This window comes from Garra rufa, chromosome 25, assembly GCF_049309525.1.
Source record: "Garra rufa chromosome 25, GarRuf1.0, whole genome shotgun sequence".
NCBI lineage: Eukaryota > Metazoa > Chordata > Actinopteri > Cypriniformes > Cyprinidae > Garra > Garra rufa.
In genome coordinates this window covers 13,522,302-13,536,513 of record NC_133385.1, presented here as the reverse complement: position 1 = coordinate 13,536,513, position 14,212 = coordinate 13,522,302, and the positions used below count along the sequence as shown (strand labels likewise).

General features: G+C 34.6%; 1 protein-coding gene across 1 annotated transcript in view; it reads right to left on the bottom strand.

The window, feature by feature from the left end:
* The window catches only part of lrp5 (low density lipoprotein receptor-related protein 5), a 98,154-nt gene that overhangs the window by 67,107 nt on the left and 16,835 nt on the right, over positions 1–14,212 (bottom strand). Inside the window, exons 4-5 of the mRNA XM_073831581.1 lie at positions 5,977–6,174; positions 495–691 (exon numbers count right to left, since the gene is read on the bottom strand). Coding sequence (XP_073687682.1) covers positions 495–691; positions 5,977–6,174 — 395 coding nt within the window. The remainder of the gene's footprint in view (positions 1–494; positions 692–5,976; positions 6,175–14,212) is intronic.

Genomic DNA, 14,212 nt, shown 5'->3' with positions numbered 1-14,212 from the left:
GGTCTTTGCAGGCTGTTAAATGTTTCAGAGCAATCCACACCCACATCCTCACACATACACAGACTAAGGTGGGGGTGGGATCGTGCTGGGACTGTTCCCCGTCTCCACTGAGGAACTGTGTTTATTTGTTCAGAGTGGAATGCAGGACACTTGAAAAATTTCATTCCCTGAGAACTATTCTCCCCAGATTGCCTAATGGGCCAAAAGGCCGACACTTTTACAAAGAGACAGTACAGTAAGTGCTGAAAGAGCAACCTAAAAAATTAAACATGGAATGTGAAGGATCTCTTGAGGGAACCTGACCTGAGTCCAACATTAGACATTACTGTTCCTTCACAAACATAGATTGTGAAAATTTAATGTGTATTAGAGCTTCAAAACAGCACTTAAACCTCATTGGTCTTGGGATAAAAATGTGTATTTTGTTCTGGTTTGACAAAAACCCAGCCATCCATCAACTAGTTTTGTGAGTTTCTGTAGATGTGTAGACTTACTGTTGGGCTGCCGCTCTTGGCCCAGCACCTGGATGTCCATCGGCGAGTAAATGCCGCTAAGAATTTCCCTCCGCTTCTCTCCGCTATGTTTGTTGCAGGCGTGGATGGATCGGGTCTGCCAGTCTGTCCAGTAGAGCGTTTCTTCATAAAGAGTGAGGGCGAACGGGTGAGTGAGGGAACCCTCCACAACGGCCTCCCTGTAAGCATCAACACATATGTAAATACACACCCTACTTAAATGAAGAACATATGTTGCATTTTGGACGTTAGATGTGCTTAAAGTCATGCACAACACAGCTCAAAAAGTCTCTCTCACCTCCCCTGAGCCCATTGAGTTTTAACAGACCCCTGAAAGAGTGCGGTGAGTTTAGTGGGGATTAATTGAGAATAAATGGGGGAAAGTCAATGAGAGTAGGCAATGCCTCCATCGCGATATGACTGAAAAATGAGTGGTTGTGTTCGGCTGTGATTGGTTCATGTGATAAATCCTGCCGCCTCTTGTGTTTGTGCGCATTCTGCGTTCAAGAATCAGTCTGAATGAACAAAATAATGGCGTTTATGGGAAGACTAATTTAAAAAAGTAAACAAACAACTCGCACTCTTAGATAAGACCAATATTTACTGAGCCTTGATGATCTGAAAATTCAAAAATAGTTACTAGTTAATAGTAAAATAAGTTAAACAGCTGAACACACGTTCATAAATATATTGTTTAAATTGTTACTGCCTTGAGTTATTATTTTGGAATAAACATAAAATGCTTAAAAACGGGTAGGATTAGACTCATAAGTGGCTCTAATAAATCGAATATTGATTACATTGTTAATGTAAAAATATAAAATAGATTTTTTTCTGATACTGTTTATCTAAGAAAATCTAAATGGGACATGAATTTACATTTGATAAAAAAAAAAAACTTTGAGGACTCAAAAGTAAAACGGATGTAACGATATCAAAATCTCAAGATCCGATAATATTGCGATATGAAGTCCAATATACAATATTTATTGCGATATTTATATTAAAAAAAAAAAAAAAAAAAAAAAAAGACAAATAAAGTATTGGAATTTTTTTTAAAACTTTTGTACATTTTAAGTTAATAATAATAATAACAACAACAACAATGACAGTAATAGCCATATACTGTTTTATTAAAAACTGCACTGTACAATAAATGAAAATGAACATTTAATAGGTATATAATTTTTGCTTTACATTACAATACTTCTTTCCTAATTTCTACACTTGAAAGAGATATTCTGAATTTGGACTGCATTTAGACCGCTTTATTTTGAAGGAAAATTCCAGCTTCAATGAAAACAGGCTTACAACAAATCTAGTGAAATGCTGTAATCATCTGCCGCGATAATAAAGCATAACTGGTGGCCATTGCGTTCCTAAAAGGCTGCTAAACTCACAGCACATGCAATAAACTGCATTCACTGTGAACAAAGCTGTTCTGAGTCACGGAAAACACCGGATCACGAGCTAATCACCTGAACGAAGTGCGAGTTTCGCTTTCAAAACAAAATTGTTGAAGGGATTAAGCCATATTGTGCTTTCGGATTTAGTTTCTTTGACAGATACTGTGTCAAAGCATAATGGGCCAAAACACAACTTTAAGACCTTTTATGTTAGTATAAGAAGTTAAAAGCTGCACTTTTCACCTGGAAGACCTATCGTTTCATATCGTCATGTGACCACGACAATATTGAGACTTTGCTATCGTGATAGAACAATATTGATATTAAAACCATGCTTGGCAACCGATATTCACTAGTTAGACCTGCACTGATGGATATAAACCAGCCTGGACCAGCTTGGAATGTCTATAGTCTTTCAACAGGGAACAGACATTCCAAGCCAGCTTGCTTTATGAATCCATTTGGAATTCTTTATATGGGAAATAACTCCAGTAAAATGTAAGTTAGGGACTCTGGTTGTCCTACATGTCTTAATTTCAGAGACATAAGAGGCCTACAGGTATTACCCTTTCCAAAAGGCATATAGAAAGGGAATTTAAGACCACGACAACAAGCCAACAACATCAACTGAGGACTGAGGTCTTTTTTAGACCCTTCAGGAAATCTGGAGCTCATGCGAAACCGAACCACCCCCCCTCTCCCTTTGGGGGGCCCGTAGGACTTCTTTTCCAAGAAGAGGGGGGAATTAAACAAATCAGGCTGTCATCGACCTGTAAGTCCGCATCTGTTTCGGTCGTTAGTAGGGAGTCATCCCGTTCTCTAACGGCACAGCTGCCCTTATTAAGTGAAGTTCCCTCGGAGTCCATCGGAGCGCCGCGTGTCGCGTTTGTCTGGCCGAACGATGGCTTTCTGAACCGCCTGACATAAATAAACAGGAGCGGATCAAAGTGTTCAGAACCATAGTGCCGCCGCATTCGGAGAAGCGTCGCTCATTAATCACAAAGCCGTAGTGGGTCGAGAGGGGATACATTTTTTTGTTTTAGTGTGCGTGAGCGTGCATGGAAGAGTTAGACTTGACATGTTGTTCACCCTCCCGAATTTTAATAGCGTGTGTCGAACAGCGGAATAGGGGAGGGGTGCTGGAGGGGGGGTCAGCACTCTGGAAAGGTAATTACAAACAGATTTTTCACAGCTTTTGACGCACTCTTGGTAGCGACGGACACGTTTGAAGCCAGCAAAGTGAAAAGGCTAATAAACAAAGGTGTCCGAACGGCTTTTTTATTCTAAACACAACCGAGTGTAAACGGTTCAAGGGAAGCGCTAACAAATTTACATTAGGATGTGACATTGAGCAGAATCCCTTCAAAGCGTCTATTCTTCAGCCAATTGTGTGTGAGGACAGCAGAGGCTGAAATTAATTGCTTAATGCCACAAGTGTCGTTAAGAGGCCGGAATCAAGCGCGCACCACTGATCCACAGCTGTACGACAACTGCTATTACTCACGTCTGATTCAGTCAAAAAGACCTTTGACAGAATTACACTACATGCTCTGTGTTATTTTTGAGGTTACACAACTGTGAGCAAAGAATAATCAAACAAAGTCAAGTTGAGAGTAAACAGAAAAAAAAAAAAACATCTACATTTTTGGATGAATGAGAATATGACTTGAAAAATGAGGAACCAAACAATTAAATCATTTTAAAATCATTTAAATAAATTAAACTTTTCTAACTGACAATTTCAAATTAGAAAAATCTATTTTATAATTTTAACAAATAATGGATAAGTAATAATTATATCAAATTTTATTAAATAATAGATTGATTTTTTCCATTTGAAATGGTCAGTCAGAAAAGTTTATTTAAATGATTTCAAAATTATTTAATTGATTTCAAGTCATATTCTCATTCATCCAAGAATTTTGATGTTTTCCTGTTTACTCTCATGTAATAATTATATCAAATTTTAGCATTTGAACAAATAATGGATAATTATTACTTAAGAGTAAACATGAAAACTTTGCGAAAAACAAGCAATTAACAGAAAAGCATTTTACATTTACATTTTGTTGAACACTAAGGATATGTCTTGAAAATTAGGAACCAACTATCAATTTAATAAATGCAAAATTATTTAAATCACAATTTTGAGATTGCCTACTGCAATTTAGAAAAATAATCCATTACTTATTATAATGAAAAAAAAGATATTACTATTACATACTTTTTATTGAAGACTGAGGATATATTATTTAAAATATTTAAAATAAATCATTAAATAATTTAAATCAATCAAACTTGTCTGACTGACAACTTCAAATTAGAAAAATAAATCCATTATTTACTAAAATGCTCAAATTTGATGTAATTACTACTTGAGAGTAAAAATTTCAAAAAATTTAACAACCGAAAAATAAGCAATGAACAGAAAAAAAACATTTTTTTTTTTTTTTATTGAAGACTGGGGATATGCCATGAAAATGAAGGAAGCAACTATCAATTAAATAATTGTAAAATAATTTAAATCAAAACTTCTGATTGACAACAACAATTCAGAAAAATGAATCCATTATTTATCCATTATTTAACTGTATAAATCAATCATTTAAAATAAATCAGTAAGTAATTTAAGTAAATCAAACTTTTCTGATTGACAATATTAATTTAGAAAAATTAGCATTTTAATAAATAATGGATTAGGATTTTATATAATTATTTCATGATAGTAAACATGAAAACTGTGAAAAACAAGCAATAAACAGAAAAAAAAAACATTTCTATTTTTTATTGAAGACTCAGGATATGATTTGAAAATTAAGGAAACAACTATCAATAAAACAATTTAAAATAATTTAAATAAATCAAACTTATATTGACAACTGCAATTCAGAAAAATTAATCTAATATTTATTTATTTTAAAAAAATTGACAGACAACAAATGATATTTACATGAAGGAGCCTACTATTAATTTCATATATATATTTTTTTTTCAGTGACGTCTGCTATATAATTTATTTTAAATATATTATTTTTTATTATTACATATATATTAATCTATTATTTTAATAAATTAAAAAAAAATTTTAAACAAAATTATTTTTATTTAAATTACGATTTTTTTGACAAATCCATGAAGGAGCAAACTATCAATTTAATAATTCAAAAATAACTTGTCAGATTGACAACTATAAGAATAGGTATGCCATTAAAAAAATACTTGACTATTAAAATGTAATAAATTATTATTATTTTTTAAACAAAATTAAAAATCACTTAAATCTGATGCCTTTTTGGTATACTAAGATTGACACTTTTGAAACAGTTCACAATTTTTTTTCTCTCATAATTTACTCCCTCATGTCGTTCCAAACCTGTATAAATTTAATTCTTGTGTTGAACACAAAAGAAGATATTTTGAAGAACCAAACATTTAAACATGAGGAAAAACTCATACAGGTTTGGAACGACATAAGGGTGAGTAAATGACAAATTTTTTTTTTTAACTATCAACTATCCCTTTAATTTGATTCAATAGTTTACTGTGTTTATTTTAAAGAATTGAGAAGGCTACTTTAAAACAATGAAGGACTCAATTGTCACATACGTCTCTATGATATTCTGGTCTCTAGATATAGGGCAGGTCCCTCCTTCAGTGACGTCTGCTAGACTACAGGCCAAGTCAGACCATACGACTCCTGCAGATCGACTAGCAATGCAAATCTTAACATAGCAGAGGGTCCGACATACCTTTCTTTATTGAAGTTGCTACGAAATCCTACATACACAAAAGGAAATGTAACCCTTTGGCTTGGGGGCCCGAATCATACCCATAATGCCAAGCGGGATCGGGTTACAGTGGTATATGGCACGGAGGTCATCTCAAGTTAAGAGTGGGCGGAAGTAGGGAGGGGAGGGGGTCTCAAACCGGGCCTACGTGCAGGGAGTGTTTGGATTGGGCCACAGACTCCATACCATTCGACTCCAATCCGGATGGGAAAGGGAAAGAAACACAAGGAGATGAATTGAGAATAAGTGTGAAAGAATGAGGAAACTGACCGAGCCGTTCCATCCAAGTTGGCCCTGTGGATGAAGCTGAGCTTGGCATCCGCCCAGTAGAGTTTCTGCTCATCGAGGTCGATGGTTAGTCCATTGGGCCAGTAGATTTGCTTCTGGACAATGATTTGTCGACTGCTGCCGTCCATTCCCGCCCTTTCTATTCTTGGCTCCTCCCCCCAGTCAGTCCAATACATGTACCTGAGAAGAAATAAAACAACAGACGTCAGTCAGCTGGTTTCCATTATCTGAGAGAAAACAAAGTGAAGACTAGTCAACCAGTCAACCCATTAGACAAAGAAAATATATAGTTGCAATTGGTAACAAAGAACAAACAAACTCAAGATATTTTCAATGGTTTATGTCTTGACTGGAAGCTGCTCAAGGTTAGGCAACATGGATTTGGAGTTAGACTAAACAAATGTTTCAAGAGCAGGCTGTTTTCAAAGCAAATCATATCAGCGTTATATTTGCCAGAGCCTGTCTCGCTTGAAACACTTCATATGAGAGAAACACAACACAGCAACCAAAGCAAAGCACATGCTCAACAACTCCAAACTTCTTTGTTGGCAAAAAAGCCTTTTTATGTGTTCAGGAAATACAAGCAGTCAATTCCAATTTGCACGGAAAGAAAGTGATTGTAAACTAGCCATACTACCCTAACAAATATCAAATATTTAACTGAGCTGGATAATTAATTTATACAATACCCAAATATAATTTATACAAAACCCTCAATATATGAGCACGCCGTGAACACACGAACAATCTCTGTGACTGCTCTGAAAGTCAATCCATGAGCATTTTACAGTTTCTTGTGAGAAAAACTATCGTCATATCATATTCAAACTTACAGGTCTTCATAGCAAGCCATCAAAATACAAGTTCAATTTAACAGAAACTGTTACAGAAATAGAATACTTACAGTAATACTACTGCTGCTACTACTACTAATAAAATCATTATTAAAACATTATTTTAATTAAATATTTCGCTGAAAAAAAAAAAAATGTACCGGAATTTATTTACCAGACAAATGTAAATACACAACACTGTAAAAGAAAAGAAAAATCAACTGATTGACATCAATGAAAAATGGAAAACACAGAATTTGGTAAAAATAAAACAGAATTTGCAGAAAAAAAATTGCAGAATTTTTATCTTGAAAATTTTTAATGGAAAAAAACAAGAATTCAGAAAAATGTTAAAGGAAAAATGGAATTTGGGGAAAAAAATAAATAAAATAAAACATAATAATAATACTTTCATAATAATAATAATATTATTATTATTATTATTATTATTATTATTATTATATTGCACCTCTAGAGTCAAGCACAGCAACATTTACAATTTTTGGGATTAAATAATTATTTTTTTCTTCAAGCTACATTACAAAAAAGCCATTTCCTTTTGATTATAAAAATCCAGAACATTAATGGAAAACACAGAAATCTGTATCATTTATTTTATTATTTTTTAATTTAACCATTAAAACGAGTCTTGAAAAATTAACGGAAAACACAGAATTTGGTAAAATAATACTTAATTTAAGAATAAAAAATAAAACTTAAAATATTTTTTGTTAAATGTAATAAAAATAAATTGCTGTTAAATTGTGTACATTTTATTATTTCAAATTATAATTTCTTTTTTATTATTTTTTAAATTTAACCATTAAAACGGGTCTTGAAAAATGTTTAAGGAAAACAGAATTTGGTCAAATAATACTGAACTTGAGAAAAAAAAATGTAATTTAAAAATATTATTTTTCTTAAACTTAATAAAAAAATAAATTGCTGTTAAACTGTGTATATTTTATTATTTCAATTAGAATTGTTTATTAATATTATTTTTTAAATTTAACCATTAAAACAAGTCTTGAAAAATGTATGGAAAACAGAATTTGGTAAAATAATACTGAATTTGAGAGAAAAAAAAAAAAAAAACTTAAAAATATTACTTGTTAAACTTAATAAAAAATAAATTGCTGTTAAATTGTGTACATTTTATGATATCAATTAATTAGAGATGCTTTTTGATCAATATTTTTAAATTTAACTATTAAAACAGTCTAAAAATTTGTAAATGAAAAGAAAAGAAAAAAAAAACAGAATGCAGAAAAATTAAAAAGGAAAAACTGAATTTGGAAAAATATAAAACAGAATTTGGGAAAAAAATTGTTTTCAGTTTCTCAGAGCAGCTCCAAACATTAAATACTACAAAAGAAATATTTCTTATTTAGTTTTTTTAGTAATAATAATTAATAAAAAAAGTTTACATTTCATCTCTGCAAACAAGCACAGCAAGATTTACGATTTTTGTGATATATTTTTTTAAATAAAATAAAAAAGCAATTCAACCCCCCCCCCCCCCAAATCATACAACCCCACATTTAAAAATAAATAAATAACATCAAACCTGATGCAATGACTCTTCACTTGCCAAGTCATAAAACAGTGATTTTTAATATATAGCAGCTTAAATTTCTTCCATGTTAACTTATGACAAACTTACGTTATTTTTTTCCTTTGCAGCTTGAAAGTTCCATTACCATTTATTTTCAATCAACAGAATACAGCAGCAATAACACAGTGCTAACATCTCCTTTTGTGTACTTCTGAAGAAAACAGAAAAGACAAAAGAATAACTCTCTTTACAAACACCACTACTGCCATAGGTAAACGCACACCAAGCCTTCTCTTACATAGAATTAAGAGTAGATGACATATCAGTGAACTGCTAAATGGTATGGACAGGCTTTATCAGCAATGGGTATGTTGTTTTATGCCTTCCTTAACCAGAACAATGCCCTGTTCATGCTGTAAAGCGTCATGTGTGTGAATCTAGCCGTTTTTGTAGGTCACGTATAGCCTATTAGCCTGTTTGTGAGGGAATATGACGCAACTGACAAATTATATTACAGTAATATGGCTAAACTTTATCCATAATATATGTCAAAACACCATCCACTTCTCTAATCAACACAAAAAAGACATTTTCAGAATTTAAAAAGTAAAAAAAAAGGTGGAATGAAGACAAAAAAAGATAAAAGACACCTGACAAGAAGCAAAAAACACATAAAGGGAAGCATTCGCCCAGAGAAGCCGTGATTACTTGTAGCGTACATGCTACGACAGCAAGCGTGTCGCCAACGGAAACACTTATCAAATCTCATGCCAGCAGGGAGACCAAGCATGAAAACTCAACCAGCCCTTCCTCCCCTGAGATGCATCCTATTAGCCTGCCTGTGGCTCCAACGCTCGTGCTGTATTTTTCTCAATTAGGAACTTTAGCGTTGCACCGCTGCCGAAATCTGATGGCTGACAGAACAAAGAGACTGTTCAACAATGGTTTTGCAGAAGACCGTAACAAGGACAAATAACTCTTCGAACGTCACTGTGTAGGGAGGCTCATAACTAGGACTTTGACTTTAAATTTAGCAGCTTATTAGCAAGGGATGAGTGAGAATGGTTACTAATTGACCAACAATCTAAGAAACTTTTCAGGGAAGTTTAAACGTATAGCCTTTGAAGGGATAGTTCACCGCAAAATTTAAATTCCGTCATTAAAATTACTCGCCCTCATGTCATTCCAAGCCTAACATTCGTTCATCTTCAGAACACAAATTAAGGTATTTTTGATGAAATCCGAGAGCTTTCTGACCTTGCTTAGACAGCATAGCAACTGACACGTTCAAGGCTCAGAAAGGTAGTAAGGACATTGTTAAAATTGTCATGGTCCATGTGACATAAACGGTTAAACCGTAATTTTATGAAGCTACGAGAATACTTTTGGTGCGCAAAGAAAACAAAAAATAATGACTTTATGACTAACAAAGTCTTTCTTGAACGTAGTAGTTGCATTGCCGTCTATGCAGGATCAGAAAGCTCTCGGATTTCATCAAAAATATCTTAATTTGTGTTTAGAAGATTGTCAATTTTTTGAGTTAAACAGGAACAAGAACAAGAAAATTTCACAGGTGGGCAAAATTTCCCCACAGGTCACAATAATTCATCATGTTGACCAACAGAAATTTGTATGGTTTGAAAGTGAATTTTCACCTGCAAGTTTTCCCTTTACGTTTAGCAGAAGGTAAACACAGCTGGCCGATATACAGCAATATCTCACGTCTACGAGTGGGATATTGTATTTATACAACAGTTTGACAGCAGCACAAGTGTGTAAATACATAAAATAACAACAGAGTGTCTTTAAAAGCCCTCTTTTGTGCAGAACTACTTCCACCACGGATTCAAATCTAAAGATGAAAAGTGAACAGCTGAGCCCAAGCCTCTGTTACTAATACCAAAATGTCACTTTAGAACTAGTAACGAAGGAGCGTTGAGTTGCTTCAATGAAAGCTTACTGTATTACTGCATTAAAAGCTCACTGTATTATGTAGAGTATTATGGGAGAGAGATGGAATGAGCAATCGCAGGGCTCGCAAAATCGCTAGCCCGGGCTATTGTTTTCCAGTCGGGCTACCAAAATATTACACCGGACTGTCCGACGGGCTATCGTAAAGTAGAGGGCTCCTGCAGGTCCTTAAAAACTCCTCAACTTAGTTGTATCAAATTTAAGGCCATAAAAAGTTTTAAATATGTTAAAAAGTATAAGTAACGGCTTAATTATAATTTAAGAGGTCTTACAGTTGAGGACGGAAAGACGAGAATCGCAATAGGGCAGGATTAAATTTCAAAAGGCAATGATGTCACTGAAGAAATATGCATGCTGTACATGTCAAAGACAAAATGTGGCACGGATGTCTTTATATGAACGTATCTGAAGGGAACCGACTGTCCTCAGAAACGCGTCGTTGGCATTTTCATTTCATGCCTGATAAAACTGCGTTAATGCTGCTTTGTGTTCAGCTGTTACTATGGAAACTGTAATATTTCAGCGCTCCTAAAGCGCCCCTTCGTGACAGAGAATCAATTTTTCATTTCCAATACATTTTTTTTCAACTGTTTATGGTCAAATGATTGCAATTATCGACCCATGTTTTTATGCAACAAACACAGTTGTAAATGTAAAAAGTTAAGGTGCCTTCTAAAAATCTAAACAAGTACAGTAATATTTATGTTTTAAATAAATATAATAAATTATATACTCAATTTATCCCTTTTAATGGTATAAAGGATGAAATGTATATCTTAGTGTAAGATATTTTTTTTTTTGTGAAACTGTATCTGAATTTTAAATCATGCCATTTTATGGCTTAATATTCTACTTTACATTGTCCAATCCCATTACTGTTTATTTTACTTGTGCAGATCTTAAAAAGGGTCATGAATTGCTTTAAATTAATATTTAAAAATTCTGCACATACACTAAATGAAATAAATATAATGAAATAAAATGACTTCCTTGATATTTGTTTATATTTGTGTATTAAAAACATTTTTGATTAGACTCCTAGTTGATTTTCTATATTTAAAAAAAAAAAAATTGGTCTTTTTTTTAATTTGGGCTAGTTAAATTAATTTTCGGGCTACCAAAATCTGAAGAGTACCTGCCCGAAGGGCTACCAGAGATTTTGAAATTTTGTGAGCCCTGAATCGTGACTACCTGCATCTGATACAGCATTTATTCTTCAGCTCAATCCCATATTCACGATTAGTTTGAATGTCCGCTGAGGAAAGTGTCATCTTTGTCGTAACGTTAATATCCTTTTATCTATTAAGGGTGATTTCTGAAGACAGCACTGCTCAGTGCATTTGTTATGTGCGTTAAGCTGATGCTGAAACTAAAAATAACTTCCGTTTATGACTGCGTTTATTTTTTAATGTAAAAGTCTTTACTGCTGATAAAAGCAGTCCCGTCACCATCTAATGGCGGAACAATGCAACTAAAATCACCATCATGAAAACACTTTGCCCAAAATGAATTATATCTCATGTTTAACCACTACAGAGACATCAGAGCCAGCAGTAAATTCCAGAAGATCTGGCCGAGGTGAGGCACTCTCGGATGGGTTCACGAACACAGAACAGCCGCTGACTATCTGGAGCTCACATGTCCAAAAACGTTGACGCAAATGTTCAAATAGACGTTATGCTTATTAACTGCATATTTGAATTATGAACAAGTACATTCTCGCCTGAAAACCTCTTAAAACTACATTCAGTGACACAAAAACAGCAATGTTTGGGCGTCTGCCATGACACCCGCTTTAAGAAGTACCACAAGCAGAATGATATGATTACAAACTGCGAAATGGCAGTTGGAGTTCCGATATCCCTCTAACATCGCACTTATCAGCCAATCACATTCGAGAAACAGAAAGAGCATAATCTACGGCAGTGAAATACGGACACTTTGACCTGTTCACAAACACTTCCACTAGTTAGTGTGTTTACATCATGTCGACAAGACGCTGTGTTCTGTGCTGTGAAAGCAAGCTTTTGTTTTCATTGCCTAAAGATGATAATGTGAAGAATCAGTAGTTAAAAATGTATTTTTCCCATGATACCACAGCAACACAATTCGAACCTTTTTGTTGTGTGTTTGTCATTTTATCGAGGACTTCTTCTCTAATTTTGGCAAGTTCAACATGGCATTAGCTAAACGCTTGTCCATAAAAGATAACTCCATACCTTATTTATTTGGACCAACAAGTGTCTCCAAACCGCAACCTGTAAGTACGATTGATACGTTATGTGTACATTTTCATTCAAGTGCTCAAAATATCAAGGTTTTTGTGCTTATGTGATGTATACCTAGGGCAGCTTGATAACTGTCTTGCTGAAATAGTTCTGATAATTTGCTGTTTTCTGAAGAATGTGTCGATTAATGTAGACTGTCGTCATTCTAATCACTTTGTTTAATAATAAAGAATGTAGACACATTTTGGTTTACAAACTATATTGTTTCATCAGTTAGTCACGATAAAGCTTTTGCATTGTATATGGAAAAATCAATCACAACAGACTTGTCCAGTTGACCAATTAGAGCAGAGTAGGCCTATAGAAGGGAGGGGCTTACCAACCTTAAGCTCAGAACTGCTTCAGACAAATGGTTTCAAAATCATTGTGCAAATATATATTCTGAGAAAATGACAATGTTTTTTGACCTCAGATGTATTTAAACCTGTTGTTGGGCACTCAAACAGAATATAAGGACACTTTAAAATACCACATGACCTGCTTTTTAAGAAGAAAAGTAGCTTAGCGATGCTAGAAAACAAATGAAGCTGCCTAGTCTTGCTGCTGTTCCCAAAACTAGATATCACATTAAAGAGAAACTCATGCAAGGACGTCAGCGGAGACAAACAACCAGCGTCGGCATCTCTGGAGTGCGTGCGAGCGAGTTTGTTGTGATTTTGTCTGTGTTATACACAGATATAAACCTGACGCTTGGCCACGCAACAGAGAACATCAACTGGAGCCACCCAATGAAAGGAGATTGTGGAATGTCTACAGAAGACGGCAGAACGTCTCCAAACGTTAAATACCAGGTACCTCTTCGCTGTATAACTGCAAATAAAACACTTTTGTCAGATATTTGGATGTGCCATGCCCATCTGGCTATAAAAACTGTGTTTTGTTGGTCATATTTTAAAATTCAAGAAGAGTCAGCAAACTTAACACGGCAATAAATAAAAAAAGAGCCATTCTTTTCATCTGATGGTAATTCATCTTTTCACTCCTCCCAAGCCTCTTTTGGAGAATGTGAAAACAATGAACATGTCTTGAGAACAGACAAACATAATTCAGGGGCCCCTGCATGCGGTTGCTCTCACTCTGAGGGGGTTGTAAAAAGCAGAGCCCCCCTTTCTGTGATCTGAAACAGGGGCCCGACAGAGGTCTTGGATCTCCACGGTAAATCTCAACTCAAAGCTCTCAGGCGGTGACAATAAGAAAATAAAAGCGCATGAAGCTTATATTAAGTATGTCTGCTCAAAAATGCCAGACGTTAACTTTTGGGATTGCAGTGTAACAGGATCTGTCCGCTGGAGAACGGATCTCTCGGTCTGACAATTTTGTCCAAACGCAATGAACTTCACAAAACAGGCAGCTAATGTTTTGAAAAAAAGCAAGCGGTATGGATGTGTTTCTTTAGGCTACAGTCCAGGAACAGTGTCTGGCTCCATTTTTAATGTCTTCATCATACACCGCACAAAGCGAAATGCATTCTGGGGAAAAATGTCCCAGCTCTTGGGTGTCATAAATACAAAATGAGCTAAAAGCCTTGTGCTCGCAACTAGGTGGACGATAAAAATGTGAAAAGCACAGTT